Genomic DNA, 14,046 nt, shown 5'->3' with positions numbered 1-14,046 from the left:
ACTTTATCATAAGTTGCAATTAGCTTTTATACATGGCTACAAACCAATAGAAGTGAACGTAGATGCCCAGACTATCATTAAATTCCTGCAGACATCGCATCCGCTATATACTAACATGATTAATGATTGTAGGTTTCTACTCGCGCAATTGGATGATCCGGTTGTACTTTACACCTACAGGGAACAAATCAAGTTGCTGATCTACTTGCAAAGTTTGGTAGCCAACTAGAGAGCTCTGCAGGACTCATTGTATATACACAACCACCCCGTTTTGTTAAAACAACACTGGAAGCTGATCGCTTAGGCAAGTTTTTTGTCAGAAGAGTGTACCATCTCTTCCTACTCGAGATTATTTACAAACACCTCTTGTTCAACCTATGTGTAATACTACTAATATAGTCCCTACTAGTAGTAGTTTTTCCCCGGATGCCCCTTTTTGCCCATCGTGAGGTCGCCCCCCAGGGCTAAATAGGTTGACTACAACTACTTGTACTATTAGTAATATGTTTTAATAGAATGTTATCCTTTGGACCAAAAAAAAAAGACATAAGGGACTCTGTTGTAAGAAGTTTATACTAAAGAGGAAATCGTGTAATATTTACAAATTGGAGAGGATGTCGGTACGTATCCTTAATTTGCGGAAGAAAAAGATATGGGCGTCGGTGGAACGACGCCGTTACGTTCACATATCGAAGTGTGCTAATTAGAGCCCAAGATATAGGGAGAGATCTGCTCCTTACAAATATCAGATCTAAGATTTTGAAAAGAATCGCAATTTTGAAGCTATCAGAAAATCCCAAACAACAACCATGTCTTACTACCCAAAAGGCTACCACGGCGAAGATGACGACGGAGCTGAATTCGACGAGTACGATCCAACTCCGTACGGTGGTGGATACGACATCGCTTTGACTTACGGTCGTCCACTTCCACCCTCTGATGAAACTTGTTATCAGAGTACTTCAGCTTCTGATGAATTCGACTATGATCGTCCTCAGTACACTTCTTATGCTGAGCCTTCTGCGTATGGGGAAGAGGCTCTTGAGACTGAGTACCAGAGCTATTCTAGGCCCAAACCTCGGCCCGCTCCTTATCATCGCCCATCTGAGGAAGAAGGCGAAGCTTATGAGCAGCCTCAGGCCGATTATGGGTTTCAGCCTGGGATGAATCGTCCTGGTGGTGGCTATGGTGGAGAAAGTGAATATGGACGGAAGAGTGAGTATGAAGAACCCGCTTCCGAATACGGATCCGGGTATGGGAGAAAGAGTGAGTATGAAGAACCCAAACCGGAATATGGATCTGGGTATGGCCGCAAGAGTGAATATGTAGAACCCGTTTCCGAATACGGATCTGGGTATGGGCGAAAGAGTGAGTATGAAGAGCCCAAACCAGAATATGGATCCGAGTATGGGCGAAAGAGCGAATATGAAGAGCCCACATCAGAATACGGATCTGGATATGGGAGAAAGAGTGAGTCTGAAGAACCCGCTCCAGAGTACGGATCGGGATACAGGAGGAAGAGTGAATATGAGGAGCCAAGCTCGGAATACGGGTTGGGTAATGAGCGTAGGACCGAGTCCGAAGAGTATGGATCTGGTGGATATGGAAGGAAGCCCAGCTACGGGCAGGAGGAAGAGGGGGAGAGGAGGCCCAGTTATGGGCGTTCAAGCTACCAGACTGAGGAGGGAGAAGGGTACGAGAGGCCTCGCTATGGAAGGTCTGAGGAGGAGGACTACAGGAAACCCAGTTATGAGAGGCGTGGTGATGATGACGACGAGGGCAGTGGTCGCAAGAAATATGTGAGTATTCTCTTCTTTGTTTTGATTGAATTTTTATCTCTTGCTCTGAATCCTTTAAGTTTCTCTATTAGTAATTCCTTGGGTTTTGAATAGTAGCTTATTAGAGAGTTTATATCTATTGATTCATTGAGATGTTTCAGTCAGTAAAATAGAACAACTAGAGATTAATAGAACAATTTCAACCAGTGGCGGATCCAGGATTTTAAAGTTATGGGTGCTCGCCGATAAAAATTTCAAAAGAAGAGGAAAAATGAATTTACTTGTGGGTGCTCGCTCAATATTTATCTAAATATTTGTACAGTTGCCTATATAAATTTATTAATATGGTCAAAGTTAATGGGTGCTTAAGCACCCACAACTCCCTATGTGCATCCGCCACTGATTTCAATGGGTTGTGTACAGTTTTGAGAACACTGGACAAATGTTAGTTTAAGCTTTAGCTGTGTATACTTATTTGATGAGGCTCTTGAATGTGCACCCAATGTAGCTACTAGGCTACTACCCGACGTCTCATTTTATTATGTTAGATGAACAAGGGAGGCATGATACTGTGGCAAGAAACATATAGGCAATCTTTTGATTTTATAGAAACCGCTGCTTGTTAAATGAGTAGATCTTCACTTTGCCTACATTTTGGTGCGAGGAAGATATTATCATATAGAAGCCTGTGGAGGTGTCAATATGGGTGGGGCCGGGCTAGCCCAGTCCCGCCCACGCGGGCTTTAGCAATTGACGGGCTGGGCTGGGCTAGCACACTATTTTGATGGGCCTTATAATGGTTAGCCCACCCCAGCCCTACGTGGGTTGCGAGCCCCCACGGGCCGGCCCATTATTTTTTAAAATATAATTTTATATTTTTTTCTTTAAGTTCTAACCTAAAAAAAGATAAATATTTAAAAGTTAAAAAAAATCTTATTGAAAAAATTTCACAAAAATTAATAATTTTTTATACTGCTCCAATATATCACAGTAAACGCTAAAAAAGTAAAAGACAAGACTATATTTCATTCACTAAAAGTCAAAACTCAAATCAAACGTCCATGACGCTTATAGGATATCCAACACATCCTCTTCATAACACAGATTTGAATCCGCTTGTGAGAAGGTTATCTTAACATCTTCACTTTCATCTACATCTACAACTCCTATGCAATATTAATTAGTTAAATATTAAGAATAAAGTTTTAAAACTAATTAACATTTTAAGACTTTGATCTTTTAATATGATGAGCTTAATAAACTTTAAGCTCGTGATACTCTTCGCGTTATTTTTTGTGTCATATACTTTTTATATTCTATAAATTTTAAATACTTATTTTTATTAGGCCCACGTGCCGGCCCAATCCAGCCTCAGTCAAGCCTCACGGGCCATGGGCTTACTCGGGCTGGGCTTAAAAGCCTCGTTTTTAATGGGCTCGAAAAATTCTAGCCCAACCTTGCTAAATCACGGGCTGGGCTGGCCCAACGGGCTAAGCCCATATTGACGGCTCTAGATGCCTGTCTTGGCTCATTGTAAGTAGCTCCCTGTTGTGTGCATTCACTCTTAATCTACACCTTTGTCAAAAGGTAAGGAAGAAAAAGATAGTGGTTAGCCTTCAAGCATTTGACGGACTAAGCACGCAATGGTCAAGCCCATTAATTCTAACAAGAGTATTTTAAAACATTCAAGAATGCCACATTTAGGGTTCGAACTTGCAACCTAAAACAACTCTTTTATCACCTTTGCCACTACACTAAAATCTTGTCTTACGTCAAAGGTATTCAAAATCTTATATATTATATACAAGAGATTTGTTTTTACCCAATTTGCAAAGCCTAATTGTCCGGCGAAGAGGCTTCAATCGAACTCCCTTTATTATATTACCTATTTCATTAAAAAGGAACAAAATTAATCCCCTTTATTATAGATGTAGCTTTGTCACCGCAGGCATGTATCACCATATTGTAAAGTTTGAGAACCTTCCGAGTGTGTTGGACACATTTGTGACTGTCAAGGATGTGCATTATGCAAAATCCACACGCATGTTAAGCATCTGACGAATTGCATTAGGCACTGTGCTTTAAGCTTGTCTGGAGGAGCTTGTTTTGGTCTTAAGATTTGACCTCATTTGAACTCTCCTCTGATCCGTCTAATCTAATCTGTATGAATGGCAGGGTGATGACGACTCCGATGATGACGAGGAGAAGAAACATCACCACAAGCACCACCACCGCAAACACTATGATGATTGAGCAGTGTGCTTTAATCATCCGAACCAGAGTTATGCCATACTAAGAACTACTACAAAATAAAAGTTGGCAAGTTTGAGATATATTTTGTTTGTCAATGTTTGCTTTGTTGGCTGGACTGTCCAGTTATTTATGTGATGTATTTTGCTCTTCTGCAAATCCCAGACATTTGTCAGGGTTAGTATGCCATGAATGTGTGAACTTTATGATCATCATGACTCTTATCTCTATCACTAGTTCTTTTCATACTCATAAATTTCAAATATTGATGATGAGAACTTTGCAAATTCATTCGGCTGGAATGAATGATGTACTTATGCAATTTATTCATGGTTTGTGATTGACTTGGGTTTCGCTATATGGCAGCATCTCTCTATTGAGAGTGCAGAGATCTCTGATTGGTGCTGCACGTCATGTAGCATACTTGCTACCATGACCGGAATTGTTAATTTATCTTTTCTTTCCTCTTTACTTTCTTGATTAGAAAATATACTAGTATGGATAGGCCCTGCTGCCCACGGGCCCAATAACACTGCTAAACAATGGAGTATAAATAAATTTTAAAAGGAGCTTGTTTCATGATTAATTTTTAATTTTTAATAATTTTAAAAGGAGCTTATTCCAAGTTATTTAAAATAATATAAAAATTAGCCTTGGGAGCTCTGCTTAGTAGATTTGTCAAAATAAAGAAAGAAAATTAAAATAATTATAAATAGGTTCTCAGGTAACATTATTTCCCTCTCCAATTCAAATTTAAGGTTTAGCAGATCTATTAAGAAAATCATTTAATAGAAGAATTTTAATTGAGTTATCTTTTATATCTTTTCAAATTACTCTTTATATATCCTTATTTTCTTTTAGATTATTTATTGGATGGATAGATTTGAAAAAACTAACTAATAGCATGTTTGGCCAAATTGCAAAAATCAGTTTATTTTGAGATGTGTTTTTCTCAAAAGTACTTTTGGTGAGAAGCAGTTTGTGCTTGGCTAATTAATTTGAAAAGCACTTCTGAGTAGCAATTGGTGTTTGGCCAAGCTTTTAAAAACTGCTTCTCAGTGTATTTTTCTCAAAAGTGTTTTTCAAAAAAGTGCTTTTGGAGAGAAATAATTTTTTTGCTGCTTCTCCAAAATTATTTCTGCTTCTCCTCAAAAGTATTTTTTTTCCTTTCAAAAGTTTAGCCGAACACTTCAACTTTGAATTTTTTTTTTTAAAGAAAAAAAAGTGCTTCTAGGATGGGAGAAGCTTGGCCAAACAGGCTGTAATACATTCTTGGTTTCTCAAAGCAACTTACGATATATTGATATAGCTTCTACAATATTAAACTTAAATCGATTAAATTTTCCTAAAAATAAAACTAATTTTAAATTTAGTAAATGAGTTAAAACTAAAATGGACAATGCGCTCAAGGAAAAGTGGGTAGGTCAAATTTTGCCTCCGGTGTGGCCTTCAATACTTACTTTATCTTGAGTTACATTCTCATTAATCAAACTCAGATTGAGCTCTTTTTAGTAATTGATGGATTGAAATTATTCATGTAATTTCATATGAAAAACATAAGTTTTTAAAATAAAATATGAATAACAATATCCTATCCTTGCATATTTTCTAACAAATCTTGTAGGAAAAAAAATTTATGAAAAATAAGGAAAGAAGCTAAAAGACAAGAGAATGAAGCAAAGCCACAGTTGCACACATCATGTTCATATTCGCAAATGTGAAATACACATATGGGCTTATGGAAAGAGACAATTAGAGATGAAAAGGAGCATATTTGTATATATGGAATCTATATACGCAAAGTCACATTCGCATACATGGAACCTACATTTGCAAGTCTAACCCATGAAGTCATGAATGGAAGCAAAAGAGCTATAGATGCATATGTGGAATCTATATACAAAAAGGTCACATTTGCATATATAGAACCTACATTTGCAAATCTAACCCATGAAGTCAAGAATGGAAGCAAAAGAGTCATATATGCATGTGTGGAATCTATATTTGCAAAGGTCACATTCGCATACATGAAACCTACATTTGCAAGACTAACTCATGATGTCAAGAGTGAAGCACAAGTGCCATAGTTGCATATATGGAATCTACATACACAAAGGTCACTTCGCATGCATGGATTTCACATTCGCAAAAGTGGAACATGACAAAAGCTACTCATCTTTTCCTATAAATAGCAAGCTCTCTTTGTATAAGCATATTCAATCTTTATATGACAAGAACTAGTCTTGGTATTCTTTCTTTGTAGTAAAAATATTTCCTTAGTCTTTTAAATATTTCTAGTCTTCTAAATATCTTTTTTAGTTTTTCTTACTCCATAATGGAGTAATCTCTTTTCGTTGGGATAGTTGATGAAGCTTGATATACTTTATAATACTATCTCAGTTTTTATATTCTTGGCTTGAAACTTTTTATTTACATTTCATACTGTGCTGAAATGATGGTTTCTAATTACTCTATTATCACGTCTAATATATTTTATCTCTAAGTTATTCATATATTAATTTTGTAATTCTCGCAGAGCAAAGTTAATATATAATAACTGATGAATAAAACAGTAGAATGAAAGTAATTTTTCAGTAAACTATCATTTCAAGTCAGTAATCTTGCTTGCCTCAGTTTTAATTCTCACGGAGGAATTGTTGTAGGCAAGACTATTGATCCTTAGTAAAAATATCTCACGAAGTTTTTACTTTCTTTTAGCACAATTCAAGCAAGAAAAATATTTCGGTTTAAACGTCACTAGTCTTAAATTGATTAATTAACATAATTCTCATGGAGTGTTATTAATTGATTATTTCTTAGTGAGCAAAATATAATTGTATTAGAAATAAACAATTATTCTTTAGAGAAATAAATGTAGAAATTGAGATTTTATTATAGTAATATTATCAACTGAATTCAATGATTCCCAACTCTTCCTTTTTAAATTATAAATCTTCCAAAAATATTAATTTTGTTTAAGTAATTAACAAGTTTTAAATCTCACTCACTTTTCATCAATTTGATTCTCTCAAATAGTAGTTAAAATATTAAAAATATGTAGCATAGATTATCAAGTCTCTGTGAGACGATATCTTAAACTATATTAGAATTTGACAAAGTACGAGCAGGAAATTTTAATACACATTGACCTCGTCAGTAATTGTGCATTATCTGAGAGCACCATACTATACTCAATGCTTCAACTGTAACTATACGCGTTCTCTCTTGTGTTCCATGTCTAAATATATCTTACTCCCTCCGTTTCAATTTATGTGAATCTGTTTGACTAGGCATGAAGTTTAAAAAAATAAGACTTTTGAAATTTGTAGTCCTAAACAAGTCAAAAAGGGTCCAGAGTATTTGTATGGTTATAAAAACTTCTCATTAAGGGTAGAATTGTAAGTTTAAATTAAATTATTTCCAAATTTAGAAAGGATTCATTCTTTCTGGAATGGACCAAAAAGAAAATATATTCACATAAACTGAAACAGAGGAGTACTTTATTATTCCTACAACTCCCTGTATATGTTATTTCCCCCCCAAGAATGTACTCTGGTTTTAAGTAAGCATACTTGATTGATTGGTAAGGAACTTTCTTTATTTCAAAACCCAACTTTTATAACAAGTGCATTATCATGCATTAATGTTTACTTGATTTGAGCTCTGCAACTTTAAAATTTCAGCTGATGGCAATTAAATATGTGATAAAAGTATTCTTAGCTGTTTGATGGCAGGATGAATCTACTCCATTTTCTTAAATTTTGGAGTTTGGAAAATCGTCCAACTTTCCCAGTAGTTTAGCTAGTTTGTTATTTTTAAAATGTAAAATATTAACTTTAAAATTTGGTAAAAGAAAAAAGCAAAGAAGAGGAAGATGAAAACACATGCTTCAAGGATTTCATTTTAAAGCTGCGTGTGTAATTACTAAGGGCATCCCAAACCCTTGCACCATTTTTTTACTCCAAAATGGTGTAAACACCAAAATAGTGCAAATTAACTCCAATCTATTATATTAATTTCTTACATCAAAAATGAATATTCCTTTTATATTCTTCTCTCTCTCTTTTATATTATATTTTTATATATTTAAATGTATTTTTATTTCATAAAACAAATCCTTTCATTTTTCTTTTTTACATATATATCCCATATAATTCATGTTTCTTTCTTATATAATTATTTAATATAAAATTATTTTATACCATAAATATTTAAATAATATAAATTATAAGCAAATATTATACATTATACGTATTAATGAATAATGCAAATAAAAATGAAATCATTGATAAGGTACAATTAAATAAATATTATATTATGGTAAAATTTAGTTTAATTACTACATAAATAATCAGCTTACAGGATTAGTATGTCGCTCTCATAAATGCCCATTAATGCATTACAAAGTGTAAATTGAGGATCTTTTTCATCGGCTATAAAAATGGTCCAATCAGAAAACATTCGGCTTGTTGAGTTATTGGCAAAATCAAGTGCAGACAGGCATCGAAATATGGAGATAAAAGATAAGCTTTGAAACTAAAAGAATTTAAAGAAAAAAAATAAATTTTATTGTCGAATTTAGATTCAGTTGATGATCCAAATGTTCGTGAATTTATTAGGCAAGAACAAAACGAATAATGGATAAAAGAAGTCAACAATTTCAACAACCACAACAATCATATGCCTTATACACTCAATATTTTAATGATATTGGTAGATCTGGAAGCAACCTACCAGAGTATTAGATTATTGTTGTAATTTTTTCATCCCATTATGTTATTTAATGTATTTTCAATTTTAATCTATGTCAGTCGCTACTATTTTAAACATTTATTATTATGTTATTTAATGAACATTGTGTTATTTATTAACAACATTGTGTTATTATGTTTTTAATGTGAATAAAGAAATTGGAGCATTTTCCCTAGTTGGCTACAAATGTTTTTCGGTTGTCCCACTTTAATGACAATTCTCCTGGCAACCAAAAAGAGACAATAAAGCCCAAGTGTTGTACGAGTATAACCAAATCTCTCATGATAAACTACTCAATTTCAAGCAAACAAAGGGTCGGCTATATAAATCTTCATTTTGTTTCATTTATAAGCAAAAAAAGAAAGTATTAGACGGTTTCTGTTTGACTCAAATGATATTGGAACCTTTTTGTACAAATCAATCAAAGAGAATGAAGAGGTAAATCTTGGTCAAGGCTAATAACCTCCAGATCTATAAGTGAATCAGAAAATAATGCATAAAATGAAGTAGGGATGATCAATCTCATTGATATTTTTCATTTTCTCATTCATTATTCGATGAAGATCACTGTTTTCCGTCTTACATGGGAGGCTCCTTTGTCTAAGAAGATTACAGAGGAGAGATAAGAGAGAGAAAAAAACCCCCTTCTATTGAGAAACTCCTCCCCTATATATAGTTAGGGAATCCTCACCACGGGTCAATACAAATTCGCACAACGTCCGCTTTCGTCGTTCTCTGAGTGTCGTTGTTTGTCACGGTGGGCATTATGAATACGCGGTTTTGGAGCAAACCATGTCGTCTTTCACTATCTCGTCGCTTGGACGGGATCTTGGTCCCGACTGCAGCGATCAGATTTTGACCAATACAGTTAGTCCCTCCGTCTACCGGGGTTGCCTTTTATCGGGCCTGGTAGGCGGATTATGATCGCTACATATCTAAGAGAAATCTAATCACCTACCCCTTGGGTATGGTCTTTAGATTCTAGCAATGTGGCGACATCTTTTTGATATCCTCGAGCCATTTCTATCGTTCCGGAACATGAACATCGTTTGTCTTGAAGCGTTGTTTATGGTTACCTGCCATTATGACATACGTTCCTAGGGGGTTGAACCGTTTTATGCCCTATCAACTTCAATTGGCGACTCTTGGATTTCGTGCTCGGAAAATTTATGTCTCTTATAAATAGGACTGCACCATTCAATTTGACACATTCTTTGCCTTTGCTTAAGAAAACTTTGCGAATCCTCTTTCCTCCCGATACTTCGGATTTTTGATTTCCTTCAGTTGGCCAGGAATTTTCGTCTTTCCTTTTCTTTATCCTCTTGCTTTATCAAATTGATTCAAATGGCTGGCGATTCTTCTCACGCTGACCTTTCAGCCACAACTTCGGCATTGGAAAATGATGTTCTGGCCACTGGAGGAGCAGAAGTGGTAGAAGATGAGGAGGTTCCGTCGGTGGCTGAAATCTTACCTCGCCCTGGAAAAGCGTGGAGCGATTCTCACAGTCCCACCGGGGAGGAGCCAGAACCTGCTCCGTCTATCATAATTGAGGAGCGAAGCGCAGAATTGAAGGCTAGGTGGGGGATCCCTCGTCACGTTGAAATACTACCGGCGGTGGGGGACGACATAGTCCATTTTGACCGCCCAGGGTATTGCGCGTTCTACGCCTACCCTTTTATTGTCGGATACACGCTTCCTCTCCCTCTCTTGGTGGTAGATTTCTGCCACTTTTATGAGGTATGCCCAGCGCAACTTTCGTCGTACCTATACAAATTGTTCCTCATGCTGCTTAAGTTTGCGGAGCTTGCTGGTCGTGAGATCATTTTGGGGCATATGCTCAATATTTTCGCCCCTCAACTCATTTGTGGCACGATGATTCACATGCACCACCGAGGGTCGAAGAGTCTGGTGGTGAAGATGGACGCTAGAGCCAACCGTCGCTTCTACGAGAATTACTTTTATGTTCGGACTGAACACCTTGTGGCGGATCTTACGGGGTTCCCTGAGAAATGGAACTTCACCCGTAAGTTTCTATGCCTTTTGTCGGAATAATCTTTGACCGCTTTTTTATTTGGGTAATACTAAACTATGTTTTTACAGCCGCGAAGCTACCTCCTGCACCTATTGATGGTATCGCGAGTGGGTGAGCGCCATCCTTCCTCATACGGTGGGTGTCCGTACATGGTCGTCTTTCTATGAGAAATATGGACGCAAGCCCCTTACTAGTGAGTAATATTGTCTTTGTTCGCTGTTCCTTCTCCTCTTTTTACTTGGTGCCTTATGTGATGTTTATCGATGCTAGGAAGAGTACGGAGAGCGAGGGCTCATCCATTAGCTTTACGTCAACCTGCCTCGTCCGCTCGTCCTGCTTCGGCATCTACTGCCCGACCTTCATCGTGGACCGCTTCAGTCGAATCTACGGCTACGACCATACACGCGGAGGTCACCCCTCGACCTGAGAGGTCAGCCCCTGTCACCTCCCTAGTGAGGGAATCTTCTCGTGCCGAGGAAAGGGAGGAGTCATCGAAGAGGTGGCGAGTGGAGTTCGAAATAGCTCCTTCAGCTGTGATATATTTAGAGGAAGACCTTGCCTTGATGGGATCTGAGGCGGGAGTCGATGCCGTTCTGCCTACAGAGAGGGTGCCAGCTGCTGTGTCCGACCCACCGACCGCGGTGGGGGTCAGATTTCTGAGGCCGCTGCTACTACTTTGGACGGACCTTCATCCTCGGTACCTGGCCGTGCTTCTTCCTTGGCCGCAGGAAGGGGAAAGGGTGTCGTGGTCGACGACTACGAATCCGAGTCTGATATTGTTCCTGATGATGTTAGGATGTTTGAAGAGGGTTTTACCCGTTCGATGGTTCAGGCGGGAGGGCGTCCCGTATTCTAGAGATTCCGTCAGATATCAACCTTTTGGGAGATACGGAGGACCTGGTGCCGCAGTTTGACCTCTTGTGCTCCGCCGCCGAGGGTGAGGCTCTCCGGAACGTTCCCGATATTGATTTGATGCATGAAGTGGCTGCTATGGGCTTGAGGGTACGTTTCACTTTCCTTTTATGTTCCTTTCGTTTTTCTTGCCAACCTGGCCTTAGCCTGTTTTTTTTTGTTTTCCAGACGTACATGGTGGAGATTGAGAGTGCTCGCAGAGCTGATACTCGGGCCAAGATTTTCCTGACGATGCTGGGGAAATATCGGCGCTATCGAGATAAATGCCATGAGATGCACGGGCGGCTGAGGGCGAACCCTGATGCTCGATCCCTTTGCGAGGAGTTGGAGAAGAGGGACCAGCAACTGATGGAGGCTATTCGCAGGAGTAGTGTACTCGAGGAGCAACTTCGTGCCAAGGATGAAGAGCTTGAGCTGGGTAAAGGGGTTGCTGCAGAGTGCGAACATCTTCAGGAGAAGTTGAGGTCTATGCAATCAGAGATGGATCAGAACCTTATCAGGGTCTAGGCGATGAGCGTGGAGTGGATGGGAAAGTTGACCGAGTTGGAGAGAAAAGTTGCCGATTTGGAAAATATCGAGAGTGCGTGGTCATCGGCTTTGGTGAGGGCTGCGGCTTTAGAGAACACCATCCGCGTCCTCCAATCCGAGCAGGAATCGGAGAGGGCGACGGCCACGTTGAGGGAAGCGAGGCTTAAGGAGCGCATTGGCGAAATTGACCAAGAGGCATCGACCCTAGCGAACCGGGTCGCTGCTCTTGAGGCCGAAAAGGAGCAACTGTTGGCTCAAGCAGAATCTTCTTCCGCGCTGCTCCTCGTCATTTGCACGAGCTGTGGGTTCATGTTGAAGCCCAGTGGGACATCTACAAGAGTTTGTGGGAGGCGGGCAAAGTTACTAAGGCCGCATATGAAGGAGCACGAGCGAAGGCACGAGAGGCTCGTCTAAACTGTGGATATGACTCTGCGACGCCGGAAGCTGATGAGGTGCGAGTGATGAGGGAGGATCTCCTGGAGATGGTGCCTAATGAAAGAATTGTTATCTTTGTTTCTCTTCCTTTTTTTATTGTTGTTTATCGTTCTTTTCTTGGACTCCGTTGATTTTAGCTGTAGGTAATTTGCGGTCGTTTACGCAATGGCTTTGTATGGAGAGGATTTTTTCATTGTTACACGCCTTCTGTACTCCTTTTCCTGTTTTGCTCTTCGTAATTTTGATGCAAAGTAGATTTCTGCATGCTGAACTCCTGCTTCTTTGGGGACTTCATGGTCGCTCGGTTTGAGTACAGCCTTGATGACGGCTTTAGCTGATGGGACGGTGCTTTTCACCTCGTATCGAGGTGCTAATCTATCAACGTCCGAATGGTATCAGATTCTCTTTCTAATAACGGCCTTAGCCGTAGGGATTTTATTTTCGAGCTTATATCAAAGTATCATCCCGTCGCGAGTCCCAGTTATCTTCGGAGATCTCTTTCGGTCTTAGGGGTATTATTTCGGGTTTTTATCGAAATGTTGATTGTCACACCTCCTTTTTTACTTACACCCCGGAAGGGGTATAAGAAAGGGAGTTTTTTCCAACTTAAAGTGACAATCGAAACGGGATTTATTTACTTAAAGATTCAGAGTCGCCACTTGGGAGATTTATGGTATCCCAAGTCACCGGTTCAAATCCCGAATCGAGGAAATGATTGACTCTGTTTAACAGTCTGCAAACCAGAAATCCGAGTAAGGAATTCTATTAACCCGGGAGAAGGTGTTAGGCATTCCCGAGTTCCGTGGTTCTAGCACGGTCGCTCAACTGTTATAATTGGCATAATTATCTGATTTTAGAAACAATTTAAACCTATGTGCATTTTTATTTTTAACCGCTTAATTCATTTTTTAAAAGGAGATTTAACGTCGTCTAAAACATGTCTTTGGATCACGTCACATGAAATGCACCTGTAATCCGAAACACATTTTATTCGACGTTATAAGGATTTGGATTTGGGTCACATGAAATGCACACCCGAGTTTAGGAAGGTAATATTATTAAAGTAGGCGCCTAAAACCAACTACGCGTTGTTAACTTTGCGAGGGCTATGGAAATTTTCTAATGGCACGCCTCGAATTCTAGGGTTAAGTTAAAACTAATTAAAACGAGGGCCACACAATTGTAATTTTTTTTCGGCATGGCGCACCTCAAATTATTCTACTTAAAAGGTTTCTAAATTATCTCATGAGGGCCATAATTTATAACTCACCTAATATGGCGCACCTCGAATCTAATTTTAAAAGGAGCTAATTAACTCAAGAAAGCCTAAAGGGATTCGAATTATTATTTTTAAACAAC

The 14,046-nt window shown here is 38.6% G+C and overlaps 1 protein-coding gene across 1 annotated transcript; it reads left to right on the top strand.

Moving 5' to 3' along the window:
- LOC109230854 (uncharacterized protein At5g39570) lies at positions 681–4,372 on the top strand. Its single transcript, XM_019396310.1, has 2 exons — positions 681–1,799; positions 3,954–4,372. The coding sequence occupies exons 1-2, from the start codon at positions 810–812 to the stop codon at positions 4,029–4,031; spliced, it is 1,068 nt and encodes a 355-aa protein (XP_019251855.1). The 5' UTR covers positions 681–809; the 3' UTR covers positions 4,032–4,372.

This window comes from Nicotiana attenuata, chromosome 8 (assembly GCF_001879085.1).
Source record: "Nicotiana attenuata strain UT chromosome 8, NIATTr2, whole genome shotgun sequence".
NCBI lineage: Eukaryota > Viridiplantae > Streptophyta > Magnoliopsida > Solanales > Solanaceae > Nicotiana > Nicotiana attenuata.
Note: the sequence above shows the minus strand (reverse complement) of the source record. Positions and strands in the feature narration are given on the sequence as shown.

What these genes read in the sequence shown, in the direction of transcription:
- LOC109230854 (XM_019396310.1), top strand. Translation starts at nt 810, where the DNA reads ATGTCTTACTACCCAAAAGGCTACCACGGCGAAGATGACGACGGAGCT. An exon ending in GCAGTGGTCGCAAGAAATAT is followed by an intron (nt 1,800 to 3,953) that starts GTGAGTATTCTC and finishes TATGAATGGCAG; the next exon opens with GGTGATGACGACTCCGATGA.